Consider the following 15,307-nt stretch of genomic DNA (forward strand, 5'->3'; position numbering starts at 1 on the left):
ATAATTAATTTAATTACACAATTTTCTTTTTATTTTGCAAAAGTTTATAATTTTAATAATGTGTGTGAATTGACAATGTATAATATCCGGTCTGAACCAATCAAAATGAGAAACGTATAATTATAAAGTTGCCAACTTCAGAGTTATTGACAAGCAGACGACAAATAACCTTAAATTTTGTTTATTTGAGAATAAATTTATTTTAAAAACTTTTGTTTACTAGATTTAATGTATTTTTTTTGTAAATATTGTAGTAATAAATAATAATTGTTTTTATAGTTTTAATTTGAAGTATTTCTACATTAAACGAGAGATTTGATGGCTTTTTCCCAAACAAACTCACGAGGTAGGACACACTTTTTTTTCATTATTGTTTCTTATTTTAAGAATAAAAAAATAAAATTTAAATAAAATTTTATTAGAACTACAAAATAGAAAAATTTTGGAAGAATTACAACTAAAGAAGCAGATGTTACTTAAACAAGGTGTAACGACAAATTTAGGTTCTACATTGACATCAACAGCCGGTTCTGCAACTACCGTGGTAAATAATTTCTTAAATTCTGGTTTTTTTAAATTATGTGTTAAAATTAAAATTTTTGAAAAATTGTTTTTAAAAAAAAAAAACATTGATTTATTTTTAATTAGCCTGCAACACAAACAAGCGATGGAGTGACAATAAGCGCTTCTCAAAGAGCAGCGCTTCACAATGCACATTCAAATTCATATGGATTTTTTGTAACGCAAGATTCCTCATTTGGAAATTTAATATTACCAGTATTACCACGATTTGACAACAAATAAATCGCCTAATTAAAATATTTTTTTTTACAAAGAAAATACAGATTTAAAAAAAAACACTTTGAGATAAAGGACTTTTTCTAAACAAATAGATATAAAATAAGGAAAAGAAATAATGGCCAGATTACGTTTAAGAGAATTAGAGGAATATCTAGAGGAATTGGAAGTTTTTGAAAAACCAAAGATATTACTTGAACAATATCCAACAAGTGGTCATATTGCTGCACATATTTTGTATACTGCCCAATCGCAATTTAACGATTTGGAAAATTGTCTTGTCGCCGATTTAGGAACAGGATGTGGAACTCTTGCATTGGGAGCACGAATGCTTGGCGCATCAAGTGTTGTTGGCTTTGAAATTGATGATAATGCATTAAAAATAATGTCCAACAATTGTCAAGAAATGGAATTAAAAATTGAGGCAGTACAATGCGATGTTCTTCAATATTTACCAGGTTCAATTATTATTTTTTTAAATTTTCACTAATTTTCTATTGTGAATATTTTTTTTGTATTTTAATACATTTTTCGAGATATAAAATAAAAATAAAAAAGTATGTATGTTTATTATTTTTATAATTACATTTGTCTTATTACATAAAGTAAATACAAGAGGAATTTGTTATTTTAAATTAGAAAAATTAACTGTTTTATTTTATTTTTTCTTGCAGGAAAGTTTGAAAAATATTTCGATACAGTGATTATGAATCCGCCGTTTGGTACAAAGAAGAATGTTGGTATTGATATGAAATTTTTGGAAATTGCAACAAAACTAGCAACAAAGGCAGTTTATTCATTGCATAAGACAAGTACACGAAATCATGTATTAAAAAAAGGCACACAACTTGGGACAAAGGCAAAAGTTGTCGCTGAATTACGATATGATTTGCCGCAAGTTTATAAATTTCATAAAAAATCATCTGTCGACATCGAGGTAGATTTTATAAGATTTGAATTAAACTCATAAAATTGAGATTCAAAATTTTTTCTTTTTATTCAAATTTAATTCCCTGCGCAAGTGGAAGTTCAGTTCCGTGATTAATTGTTACGGTCGATCGTCTCATATATTGTTTCCAAGAATCGCTACCACTCTCGCGTCCACCTCCCGTTGATTTTTCACCGCCAAATGCGCCACCAATTTCCGCTCCACTTGTACCAATATTTACATTCACAATTCCACAATCTGATCCAAGGGGTCCAATCCACTTAAAAAAAACACACATTAATTTTTCAGAAAATTTTTCAAAAGTAATTGCAGGCCTCGGATTATACGACTTTTTTCGATTTATTTGAATAAGATGCGACTTTTTCGACTTTTTTTTTTTTTTTACATTTTTTCTAAATTTTTTAAACAAAATACGTCTTTTTTTAGTATACAATGCAGATCTTTATCAAATCTTCTTTATTTCAATTATTTTACTAAAATTTTTCTCTAAATTAATGATTTTTTTTTAATAATTTTAATGAAATTTTCCATAAATTCAATTATTTTAAATTATTTTTTAATTAAAAATTTTATGAAATTCAACAATTGTTTACAATTTAAAAGAAAAATCAAATAAAATTACAAATAATTTCAATTTAAAACTTTATTAAATTTTTTGAAATTTAATAAATTTCTAATATAATTCTTCTGAAATTCAATTATTTTTTAATGATTTTTATAATATTCTTCGAAAATGCATTTTTCAATTAAAAACTTTTGAAATTGAATTTTTTTTATTTTCTGTAATTTCTAATAAATTCTTCATCAACAGAAATCACAAAAAAAAAATTTCTATTAAAAATCACTTCAAGTTCAATTAATTAATTTAAAAAATCTGAATTGTAAATCTTTGAAAATTCAATTACTTTAAAAAAAAAGGTTAACTGAAATTATTTGATAAATTATTTTCAATTTTGTAAAATTTAATTATTTCTAAAAATTTCAATTATAAATCCTCTAAAGTTCAATTATTTTTAATAGTTTTAATATTTCTTTAAAAATTCAATATTTAAAAAAAAGTTTCAAATAAAAACTCTAAAATTGAATTGTTGTTAGAATTTTTTTTAAAGGACTTTTTTCCGCCTTAAAGTCGATCCGAGGGCTGTAATTGAAATATTAGATACTATTATTATTATCATAAAATTAAAAAAGAATATTCCCCCAAAAACCATTAGTTCGACTTTTCAGTGAATCAAATTTTCTGAAATCAAATTTCTATTTAGCCGAATTTTATAATAGAAATTCTGCTAAAATGATAATTTTTTCAAATAAAAATTCGGTCGAATAAAATTTTTAACAAAAAAACATTTTTCTCGGGCTCTTTTTGAACGATTTGCAAAAAAAAAGTAATTAAGCAGCTCCTTATTCGCCTTGAAAGATAGTGTATTAAAAATTAATTTTTGCTTTAAAAATTGTTATTACTTTTTTTTAAATTATTTAATTTTTATGCGATAATAAAAAAAAAAGTTTTCTTTATTCAATTATGTAAAATCTAAATATATAATCGCATTCGTCAACATGTTATTGAGAATAAAATAGTTGAAAAAAAAAATTCCAAAATTTTACCTTGCACAATTTAAAAAATTATTGAAAACTTCTAATTAAATGATTAATAATTAGTTATTAGTTAATTAACTAATAAATTAATTGTTAATAATTTAATTAATTTAAATTGAAAAATAAATTTTTCTATAAACCCAGTTAAGGCCATCCGGGAGAAAATAATGGTTTTGTAGATTTCTTCTCATTTGAAAAAAATAGAATATTTTAGGTTGTAATTTTTTGGAAATAATAGAGGAAGGTACCCTGCCAGGGGCTCTTCTCGGAATTTTGCATAATCTTGATAAATAATTATTGAAAAAAATGTTTAAACATTGGCAAAAAGGGGTTTCGTAAATTACTTCTCATCTTTAAAGGATAAAGTATTTCTAGTTGGCATTTGGAGGAATAATAGAGGAAGGGTCACTGAGTGGGGCTCTTCTCCATTTTTGCAATAATATTTTGAGGAAATAATTTTATTAAAGATTTAAAGTGGAGTAATTTGGGGTAAGTTAGTTCAGCAGCGGCCACTAGCTAGAATTGGCGCCACCTTCTGGGCCACTGACACATAGATTCAATGTCTGTGTGCTCGCCTCCCCTACTGTCCCCACTTTTATCAAAAATCAAACTTTTATAATCACGATTTTCAATACTTTTTTATAAAATTACTTGTAAAAATGGAGATGATTCTTAATCAGCTCGCCCTCATCTAATTAATCCGACAAATCCGAACAAGATATTTCAAGTTATTTACGAGTAATATCTCGCGCGGGAAAACACTTTTAGGTTAGGGATTTTTCCCGGATGGCCTTAAGGCCATCCGGGAGAAAATAATGGTTTTGTAGATTTCTTCTCATTTGAAAAAAATAGAATATTTTAGGTTGTAATTTTTTGGAAATAATAGAGGAAGGTACCCTGCCAGGGGCTCTTCTCGGAATTTTGCATAATCTTGATAAATAATTATTGAAAAAAATGTTTAAACATTGGCAAAAAGGGGTTTCGTAAATTACTTCTCATCTTTAAAGGATAAAGTATTTCTAGTTGGCATTTGGAGGAATAATAGAGGAAGGGTCACTGAGTGGGGCTCTTCTCCATTTTTGCAATAATATTTTGAGGAAATAATTTTATTAAAGATTTAAAGTGGAGTAATTTGGGGTAAGTTAGTTCAGCAGCGGCCACTAGCTAGAATTGGCGCCACCTTCTGGGCCACTGACACATAGATTCAATGTCTGTGTGCTCGCCTCCCCTACTGTCCCCACTTTTATCAAAAATCAAACTTTTATAATCACGATTTTCAATACTTTTTTATAAAATTACTTGTAAAAATGGAGATGATTCTTAATCAGCTCGCCCTCATCTAATTAATCCGACAAATCCGAACAAGATATTTCAAGTTATTTACGAGTAATATCTCGCGCGGGAAAACACTTTTAGGTTAGGGATTTTTCCCGGATGGCCTTAAATGAAAATTTTATTTATTCAAGTTTATAAAAATTCGACTAAATAAAAAATTTTACTTTAATTTATAAAAATTTGATCTTATAAATTTCGAAACACTATGGAAATTCGAAGAAATGTGAATTTGTTCTTTTCCATATTGGCAATAAAAGTTTAATTAAAAATTTTTTTTTACAATTTTTTGTCAATTTCAATGTGAAATTTTTCTTTTTTTAACATACCTGAAATACGTTTTGAATATTATTTGTAAAAAGAGAACTACTAAGTCCCTGTTCAACATTATTGTTGAGTGTAATTGCCTCATCAAGTGAATTGAATTCCAAAATATAAACAATTGGTGCAAATGTTTCTTGTTGAACAATTGGATCATTTGGCGATAAACCAGATATTATTGTTGGCTCTACATAAAAACCTGATCTCTCAATTCGCTTTCCTCCAAATTCCACAGTTCCACCATTTTCTTGAGCAATTTTCACCGATTTCTGCGTGTAAAAAGATTTAAAAAAATTATTTTTCATAATTATATTTTTAAATTTTTTTATTTTTATATTAAAAAACAATTGAATATATACATTTATAATGCGAGTAGCATAAAATTGAAATAAATATTTATATTTTAATAATATTGTAATAAAAAAAAAGACAAACCTCAAAGGCATCGAGAGCTTGTTGATTATGAAGCGGTCCATAAAGAACTGAATCTTCCATTGGATCGCCAATTCTTTTGAAAATACTTTTGAAGGCAATTTTGAGTTTTTCGAGAAATTCATTTTTAATTGATTTATGTAAAATTAATCGTCTCGTTGTTGTGCACCTTTGGCCAGCAGTTCCAACGCATGAGAAAACTGCAGCTCTTATTGCCATTTCTAAATTTGCATCGGAAGCAACTGAAATAACAAGATTTACAATTTTTAATTTTATGATTTTCTAAATTATAATAAATATAATATTTTTTTTATCTCCTTTTTAATTTTTAAATTATTTTATAAAAAAGAAATAGGTTTAATTTTTGGTTTTTTCATAATTCGATAGGTTCGAAACTAATTGAAAAGAAACATATGTAAAAGCAAATAGTTGCCTTTTTTTTATAAAATTATATTATTTTTTTTAAAAATAAAATTAAATGAATTTAAAATATTTACCAATAAGTGCATTATTGCCACCTAATTCAAGTAAACATTTTCCAAATCGATTTTGAACTTTGAGGGCAACTTCTTTTCCTACTTTTGAGCTTCCAGTGAACGATACAAGTGGAACTCTGTAAATATAATTTTTTTTTGTATTTAAAAATAGGATTTAATTTAATTAATAATAAATTCTCAATTGATTTTATTATTATTTCTAATTTTCACCGTTTATCATTAACTAGAGCTTCTCCAACATCGGCTCCTCCAGTTATTAAAGAAGCAACAGATCCGGGAATTCCATTTCGTTCTAAAACTCCGCTAATTATTTTTGTCGTTGCAATTGAAACCAAAGGTGTTGAAGGCGCTCCTTTCCATACAACAGTGTTTCCGCAAATCATCGCTATCGCACTATTCCAACCGTAAACCTATACAATCAATAATTTTTTTTTTTTAATTTCAAATTAAAATTCCAAATAATAAAAAAAATATGGTTTCTACTTTTTTTCATTATTTTTAATATGAAAATCAAATTTATCCTTGGAAATATATATTTTTTTTAAATTTATATTTAATACAATTTCTTTAACCCTTTTTTTTGTTTTGAAACAATGTTTCGATAGAGAAAAAAAAATAAATATTTTGCTTTTGAAAAAAAAATTTTAAAAAACGTGTTTTTTCTTGTAAATTAATTATTATTATAAAAAGTTGAATTCATACCGCAACGGGAAAATTGAATGCAGAAATAACGCCAATAACGCCTAAAGGATTCCATTTTTCAAGTAAAGCATGATCCTTTCTTTCTGATGGAAAAATACCACCAGCGAACATTCTTGATAATCCCACAGCATAATCACAAATATCGATATATTCTTGAACTTCGCCGATACTTTCCGGTAATATTTTCCCTGAAAATATTTCCATTCCATTTTTTATTTTTTTTTTTTTTGAAAATTAAGATTGCAATTAATTTTTAAATCTTAATGAAACTTGCCCATTTCAAGGGAAACTAATTGACCGAGAGGTCGTAGATTTTTTCTAAGCTCATCTCCAATTTGACGAACAATTTCACCTCGTGCTGGAGCTGGAAGTGAAGCCCATTGAGGCCAAGCTTTTCTAGATTTTGTGATTGCATTTGCAACTTCCTCTGGAGTTGATTCACGAATTTTTGCTATTACTTCTCCACTGGCCGGCGAAATAGATTCAATTATCTAATGAAAATATTTTTATTTATTTATAAAAATTTTAGATTTACTTTTTTTTTTTTTTTAATTGTTTTTGAATATTCTCACTTTTCCAGTTCCTCCCCAATTTCCGTCGTACAATCCTGGATTTTCCGTTGAGAGACCAAGTTGCTTTAAAAATCCATATTTTGAATCATTGACTAAACTTCTTGTAAATTGCATATTTGTGGGTGAAATTTTTTTCAATAAATTTTGATACATATTTTTCTTTTTTTGGTCGACACACTCAATGTCGAACAATAACTGCCGAGAGAGAATTTGTGTATTTGTATTATTCACTTTTACTAACAAGGCTTATCTTTGACCCTCTTTTATCAGTGAAGAATGGAGATTTTAGATTGTACAAGACACGAATAAATATAGACATTTATTTAAGATAAAAAAAAAAAAATTGCCAGCGCCACTTTTATGTTATAAATCATTCTTGAATTTAAAAAATAAATTACATATTTTTATCAATAAAAATCCCCCCCCAAAAAAAACGATCAGCTATAGAAGTAAAACTTCAACAAATTATGTGTTCGACGCTCTCAACGTGCGCTATATTTATTACCAACAAAAATCATTAAACAATATTACAATTATTAATTTTTAGAAAAAAGGTAGATTATGCGATTAAAAAAAGTTTAATTTTGCAAAATTATGCAGGCGTTTAAAAAAATTAATTTGGAATATATGTATTTTTAATTGCTATTTTTTTCATATCGAATTTTAAAAATCATGCCGAAACAATAGTGACTTGTACTAATGAGTTAAGGACGTTTATCCACGGAAATGCAGACCTCTAGAAAAAAAAAATTAATTAATATTTATATAATTAAAATAATATTATTAATTGTACTTTCTGAAAGATGAGATATTAATTTTCAAGAAAAAAAATTTTAAACCTGCAAAATTTATTTATTTATACAATTTGCATACGATAACATTTTTTTTGTTGTATCGATTCTACAGAATTTTTTTAAAACTGATTTGATTTCAATAAAATATATGGCTTATTTTCTTCAGAAAATGATTCTCTACAATTTCACCGTGGGGATTTTTAAAAAAGCAAGCCATTTGGCAAATACAGCTATTTGTTTAAAAAAATTCAAATTTTTCTTTTAAACAAATAGTTCTATTTTCCAAACGGCTTACTTGTTTAAAACTCCCCACGGTGAAGTTGTAGAGAATCATTTTCTGAAGAAAATAAGCCATATATTTTATTGAAATCGAATCATTTTTAAAAAAATTCTGTAGAATCGATACAACAAAAAAATGTTATCCTATTCAAATTGTATAAATAAATAAATTTTGCAGGTTTTAAATTTTTTTTCTTGAAAATTAATATCTCATCTTTCAGAAAGTACAATTAATAATATTATTTTAATTATATAAATATTAATTAATTATTTTTTTCAAGAGGTCTGCATTTCCGTGGAGTAAACGTCCTTAATAAGAAATAAAAAGAGGATATATTTTTCAGAAAAAGAAAATAAATTGGTACGAAATGAGTATTCATTCATGATTAATTTATCTAAAAAAATTTTTTAATTTAATTAAGGCCATCCGGGAAAAATCCCTAACCTAAAAGTGTTTTCCCGCGCGAGATATTACTCGTAAATAACTTGAAATATCTTGTTCGGATTTGTCGGATTAATTAGATGAGGGCGAGCTGATTAAGAATCATCTCCATTTTTACAAGTAATTTTGTAAAAGAGTATTGAAAATCGTGGTTATAAAAGTTGGATTTTTGACAGAAGTGGGGACAGACATTGAATCTATGTGTCAGTGGCCCAGAAGGTGGCGCCAATTCTAGCTAGTGGCCGCTGCTGAACTAACTTACCCCAAATTACTCCACTTTAAATCTTTAATAAAATAATTTCCTCACAATATTATTGCAAAAATGGAGAAGAGTGATGAACTCAGTGACCCTTCCTCTATTATTCCTCCAAATGCCAACTCGAAATACTTTATCCTTTAAAGATGAGAAGAAATTTACGAAACCCCTTTTTGACAATGTTTAAACATTTTTTTTAATAATTATTTATCAAGATTATGCAAAATTCCGAGAAGAGCCCCTGGCAGGGTACCGTCCTCTATTATTTCCAAAAAATTACAACCTAAAATATTCTATTTTTTTCAAATGAGAAGAAATCTACAAATCCATTATTTTCTCCCGGATGCCCTTAAAAAAGCACTATTTTGGCAATTTTGAGTCAAGTATGCGGTCATTATGCAAAAAAAAGTAAAATTATGCAATGACATATAAATTATGTAATATTATGCGCTTTAAAAACGTATTGCAGAAGATCCAGAATACAAACTAACACAATAGTATTATAGTTTTACTTGATTTTAGAAAATTATGCGATCGCATAATCTACCCTTCTCTATTAATTTTTAATCAAAGATTAGTACAAACATTTTTTTTCCTTCCTTTTTTTGAAATTGAATTTTTACTACCATTTTATCAAAGTAATTCTTTTCTGTATATATAAGAGAGGCTCCATGTAAAATCAACATATCGTTGACATTTACCTTACTATGTAGATAATATGTATATATATACATATACCAAATTTTCAAATGGAATAAAAATATTATTATCACCTAATACTTATGTATAAGAATGTAAAAATAATGCAAGGAACTCAAGATTCACACGTAAAAAAGATTTGTTGGCCCTGAAAAGGGCCGATTGTTGTAGAGAGGATGTGGGTAGAAATTTAAGCTTTCTTTTCGGTCTTCTTGGGCAAAAGAACAGCCTGGATGTTGGGAAGAACACCACCCTGAGCGATGGTGACTCCAGAAAGAAGTTTGTTTAATTCCTCGTCATTCCTGATGGCAAGTTGGAGATGACGGGGGATGATTCTGGTCTTCTTGTTGTCGCGAGCGGCATTTCCTGCCAACTCCAAAACTTCAGCAGCCAAGTATTCCATTACTGCTGCGAGGTAGACTGGAGCTCCAGCACCAACTCGCTCAGCGTAGTTTCCCTTGCGCAAGAGACGATGGATACGACCAACTGGGAATTGAAGTCCAGCTCTGTTGGAACGAGTCTTTGACTTTCCCTTGACTTTGCCTCCTTTTCCACGTCCGGACATTTTTTCGATTTAGTTTAGTAGCAACGTAACGAACAACTCAAAGGTTGGATGACTAATACAAAAATTTCAGTAAAATCGACTATTTATGCACTTCCATTAGGGTCCCCCACCACTATTCCCCTACTTCAATACTGTGACTGGTAGACGTTTACAGCGATTGCACGAACCAATCACAATGTAGCATAGCCACTGCGACAGAACATAAAAGAAACCCAGTTTGTGGTCGGAGTATCAATTCACTCCGTATTCTCATTGAGTTTACACGTGTTTGTCACTGAAAATCCAAAATGCCTCCTAAAGCAAGTGGAAAAGCTGTTAAAAAAGCCGGCAAGGCTCAAAAAAATATCACCAAGACTGATAAGAAAAAGAAGCGCAAGAGGAAGGAAAGCTATGCCATCTACATCTACAAAGTGTTGAAACAAGTCCATCCCGACACTGGAGTCTCCAGCAAGGCCATGAGCATCATGAACAGCTTCGTCAACGACATCTTTGAACGTATCGCTGCCGAATCTTCCCGCTTGGCCCACTACAACAAGAGGTCCACCATCACCTCCCGGGAAATTCAAACCGCTGTCAGGCTTCTCCTTCCTGGTGAACTCGCCAAGCACGCCGTCTCTGAAGGAACAAAGGCTGTTACTAAGTACACCAGCTCCAAGTAAATCTAAATCTTCATCTCTCAGAAAACAATCGGCCCTTTTCAGGGCCAACAAATTTTTTTACGAAGGAATTAATTTTTTCTTTAACATTTTTAAGGTAATATTAGTTTATTTATTTTTACCACCATTGTATTTTAAATTTCTCATGGTAAATAGCTACACTTGTCGTCAAGAATTTCAGGTATGATAGGTATATTTATATAATAAAATCAATCCCCAATCATTGAGAAGTAAATTCTCTAAAGTAAGAAAAGGAAAACATTTTTAAATTATTCTCTTTTTTGGAGAGGCAGGTAAAAGTACCGAAAAAGAAAACCTTTTTATATTGTAAGTCAAAAATAGTCTTTGGTGTTTTATGACAACCATATATGCGGCTTATGCTTGAGTATCCTTCTTTGGGAAAATCCAAGAAAGGATTTTAAAAAAAGTATTTCATAGCCGATATTTAAAGCTTTGTGTTAACAGTACTTGACATTCGTTGATTTAATGATGCATGTCCGTATTTGGTTAACGAGTATCTCAATATACTTAACATTTCATTATTTAAATTTAGCGCGATATTTCGTTAGTTCGAGATATCGAAAAGGAATTCTTCTTCTTCTTCTTCCCTTTGAATGACTTCTTGACTAAGCAAACTATCAGAACAATGAACAAAGGTAGAATCAGTTGAAGTTAATTTTAAAGTAAAAATCTATGTATCCTCTGCCTCCACATGTAAACCGAGTGAGTTAGGTCCCTTCCACAACACATCAGTCTTTGCGCCGTGTATCCAGCTTTAGGTCATTTTGGTGTTTGAGCACCAGGTATCTTAGGGAGCGGAGTGGATGGTCAAAAAGCTCAATCCACTCCTCAAAAATCCAGACCAAAGCCATGAATTTAGACAAATAAGCCCCCAGTGCATAAAAAGGAACCCAATTCCCTGACCAGTTCTGCATCCGGGTTAAATATTAAGTCAGTTACCCGGAAATTTCTTAGTGTCAGGCTGATCCCTGGGCACTTACGAGACAAATAATTAAACAAATTCACTCTATGAGGTGTCATAATTGGACAATCATAAATCAGATGGTCCAAGTCCTTCCAATCGGAACCACATGAACAACCAGGAGCTATATATCGAAAAAGAATTCGAGCAAGAATAACATAATAATCGCTTGTTATGCTGTGGTATGTATACTTTTCACGGAAAAAAAGACGATCGGGCTTTGAAGCCCAAACAACAGCATTTTCACGAGAAGGGCGTATACATCTTCGAAAGCGAGCGTAATATAAAATTAAATAAATAGAGGTCTCTGTAGAAGAAATTCAAATTGAAAGAAAAAAATAATTATAAAAATTTAATTGATTTCTAATTAATTATTTTTTTAATTATTAAATAGACTATTAATTAATTATTACTAATTTATTAATTACTAATTAATTAAATGAAAGTTAAAAAATAAATTATTGTTTAATTAAAATTTAAACAACTAAATATTCAATTAATTAGTTAATTAATTTTAAAAAAAAATTGTTAAAAAAATTATTTCCTGCTCCAAAAAAATTGTTGAGATCAGGAAATAATTTTTTTGGCAATTCTTCTCTATAAAAAAAATTAACTCATTATTCAATTAATTAGTTAATTAATTTTTTTTCAAGGAGAAAAATTGGCAAAAAAATTAATTTCTGTTCCAAAAAAAATGTTGCGATCAGGAAATAATTTTTTTGGCAATTCTTCTCTATAAAAAAAAATTAATTAACTCATTATTTAATTAATTAGTTAATTTTTTTTAAGGAGAAAAATTGTCAACAAAATTATTTCCTGTTCCATAAAAATTATTGCGATCACGAAATAATTTTTCTGGCAATTCTTCTCTTTAAAAAAATTAAATAATGAGTTAATTAATTTTTTTTTATAGAGAAGAATTGCCAGAAAAATTATTTCCTGATCTCAACAATTTTTTTGGAGCAGGAAATAATTTTTTTAAATTAATTAACTAATTAATTGAATATTTAGTTGCTTAAATTTTAATTAAATAATAATTTATTTTTTAACTTTCATTTAATTAATTAGTAATTAATAAATTAGTAATGATTAATTAATAGTCTATTTAATAATTAAACAAATAATTAACTAGAAATCAATTAAATTTAAAAATTTATTTTTTTCTTTCAATTTGAATTTCTTCTACAGAGACCTCTATTTATTTAATTTTATATTACGCTCGCTTTCGAAGATGTATACGCCCTTCTCGTGAAAATGCTGTTGTTTGGGCTTCAAAGCCCGATCGTCTTTTTTTCCGTGAATTATTTTTTCCGTGAAAAGTATACCTACCCAAGTGTAATTATAAAACATTTTTATAATACTGTTACGAGCCGAGTTACCTTTTATTACGCAACTCTAAAAATGGAATATAATTGGCCGGATTCTCTTTAGTTAAATCCTTTAAGAAGGAAGCGGGAATGTTTAAATAAAAAATTATTAATTTCCGATACAACGGAAGGGAGACCCGTTCCAAGGAAGAATAATTATTAATTCTTCCTTCGAAGGTAAAACCCTGTAAATTTATTAATATAATAAAATACAAGCTGACTAAGGAGTTTAGAAAACAACCTTTCAAGTCAGAGTCAAGATTAGAACTGACTTCGAGAGTTTTTGGTCCAGCGGAGTCGCTCTCCGCTTTTGGTCCATTTTGAGTTTGTGCGCATGCTTCACTATGGAGCGTATTCGCTACTCCTATATGTGTATCACTTCACTAACACTTATCACATCGTTCTTAAGTGTTACTTATACGTTCACACATACATAAGACAGATTATACATATTCTCTTCCATCATACAACATACTATTTATTAAAATATAATAAACATTAATCATCACAACATTATATGGTTAATCCACAATTATATTATTATAATATAATTATAATAATAACACAGTAAACTTGGTTGTATCTTTTTCTATTGCAACGTTTTGATGCACATAAGTTATATCAAAAAGAGATCGTTTTGTGTATCATTTTTAGAAATGATACACGAAACGGTCTCATTTTTTGATGCAAAAAATTTAATCAATTTATATCAATCATGGCCGAATTGAATCGACTCAAAATTAAAGGAATTTTTTTCAGATATTTTGGTAATAGTACAATTGCGGAGACCATTTCACTATTTAATTTGAAAATGAAAATAACAGAAAATCAAAGACAATGTGCAATTCGATAATTAAAAAGTGACAGCTTATAAACATAACCTAAAATGCATGAGAAAAAATTTGTCGATAAAATCAATATAGCCGAGCTTTTTAGAAGGTAGATGGCAGCACTCATCTATTTTCTTTCTTTAAATTTTTTCTGAATCGTTTTTATAAATAGCAAAACTGCCATCTACCTTCTAAAAAGCTCGGCTATATTGATTTTATCGACAAATTTTTTCTCATGCATTTTAGGTTATGTTTATAAGCTGTCACTTTTTAATTATCGAATTGCACATTGTCTTTGATTTTCTGTTATTTTCATTTTCAAATTAAATAGTGAAATGGTCTCCGCAATTGTACTATTACCAAAATATATATGAAAAAATTCGTTTAATTTTGAGTCGATTTAATTCGGCCATGATTGATATAAATTGATTAAATTTTTTGCATCAAAAAATGAGACCGTTTCGTGTATCATTTCTAAAAATGATACACAAAACGATCTCTTTTTGATATAACTTATGTGCATCAAAACGTTGCAAAGATTTGATGCAATTTTTGGTCTCAATTTGATACTTTTAGGAAAACTGTGAATATTAAATTATAATATTCCGATAATCAATTATTAATTTATTTAACGCTTACATACAAATGTGTAAATATACTAAAACATGTACATAAACAATTATTTAATTATTTATTGCTTTCTTATACAAAGCATTTCCGTTGTAGACTTTCGTCTATTGTTTAACCCGTACGCGACTTTTCTATTGAAGGTAGTAAAAGTCCGTGTCTGGTCAACATGTGTTTAGTGTCCCTTTTTTTATAGAAAGGATCACATTTTTTCAAGTGGTTTTTATGACGTTCTAGGATTACATTTTAGAATTGAAATAAGAGAAAATATGTGAATATATTTTCTCTTATTTATTTGTACTGATTTACGACATTTCTCCTTTAATCTTTTATGTTGCTAAAAGAAATACGATATTGAAATAAACTTAAAAGTTCAACAGAAATACTTTAGAATTAGTCATGCTATTTCCTTTATGTGAAAAACTCTATTTTATTTATTATGAGAGAATGTTAAGAGTATTATAAAATGTTTTATAATGACACTTATTTTAGGTTATTTAAATCGTAACTTAAATCATATCGTATCGTTCATTCGATACATCGAAATGATTCGAGTGAGAATATAGTCGCTCGTTGCAATACTCTTGACATTTTCTCATGATAAATAAAAT

The 15,307-nt window shown here is 28.5% G+C and overlaps 5 protein-coding genes across 5 annotated transcripts; 3 read left to right on the forward strand and 2 right to left on the reverse strand.

Moving 5' to 3' along the window:
* The first annotated feature begins 124 nt into the window (after window positions 1-124).
* LOC127286046 (SOSS complex subunit C homolog) lies at window positions 125-1,014 on the forward strand. The gene is made up of 3 exons (XM_051312332.1): window positions 125-346; window positions 423-544; window positions 649-1,014. Exons 1-3 carry the CDS (start codon window positions 319-321, stop codon window positions 802-804), a joined length of 306 nt encoding a protein of 101 aa, XP_051168289.1. The 5' UTR covers window positions 125-318; the 3' UTR covers window positions 805-1,014.
* LOC127286040 (rRNA N6-adenosine-methyltransferase METTL5) lies at window positions 917-1,774 on the forward strand. The gene is made up of 2 exons (XM_051312323.1): window positions 917-1,256; window positions 1,473-1,774. Exons 1-2 carry the CDS (start codon window positions 917-919, stop codon window positions 1,766-1,768), a joined length of 636 nt encoding a protein of 211 aa, XP_051168280.1. The 3' UTR covers window positions 1,769-1,774.
* LOC127286029 (putative aldehyde dehydrogenase family 7 member A1 homolog) lies at window positions 1,575-7,433 on the reverse strand. The gene is made up of 8 exons (XM_051312311.1): window positions 7,200-7,433; window positions 6,902-7,118; window positions 6,628-6,815; window positions 6,136-6,335; window positions 5,926-6,041; window positions 5,432-5,670; window positions 5,005-5,265; window positions 1,575-2,006 (listed from the first exon to the last, which is right to left on the reverse strand). The coding sequence occupies exons 1-8, from the start codon at window positions 7,350-7,352 to the stop codon at window positions 1,794-1,796; spliced, it is 1,587 nt and encodes a 528-aa protein (XP_051168268.1). The 5' UTR covers window positions 7,353-7,433; the 3' UTR covers window positions 1,575-1,793.
* A 2,390-nt stretch (window positions 7,434-9,823) lies between these two features.
* On the reverse strand, window positions 9,824-10,308 carry LOC127286044 (histone H2A). The gene has a single exon (XM_051312330.1). It carries the CDS (start codon window positions 10,232-10,234, stop codon window positions 9,860-9,862), a length of 375 nt encoding a protein of 124 aa, XP_051168287.1. The 5' UTR covers window positions 10,235-10,308; the 3' UTR covers window positions 9,824-9,859.
* Window positions 10,309-10,482: 174 nt separating this feature from the next.
* Window positions 10,483-10,945, forward strand: LOC127286055 (histone H2B). The gene has a single exon (XM_051312348.1). The coding sequence runs from the start codon at window positions 10,522-10,524 to the stop codon at window positions 10,891-10,893; it is 372 nt and encodes a 123-aa protein (XP_051168305.1). The 5' UTR covers window positions 10,483-10,521; the 3' UTR covers window positions 10,894-10,945.
* Window positions 10,946-15,307: the final 4,362 nt, after the last annotated feature.

This window comes from Leptopilina boulardi, unplaced genomic scaffold (assembly GCF_019393585.1).
Source record: "Leptopilina boulardi isolate dan_hultmark-lab unplaced genomic scaffold, ZJU_Lbou_2.1 LbouV2_342, whole genome shotgun sequence".
Classification (NCBI taxonomy): domain Eukaryota; kingdom Metazoa; phylum Arthropoda; class Insecta; order Hymenoptera; family Figitidae; genus Leptopilina; species Leptopilina boulardi.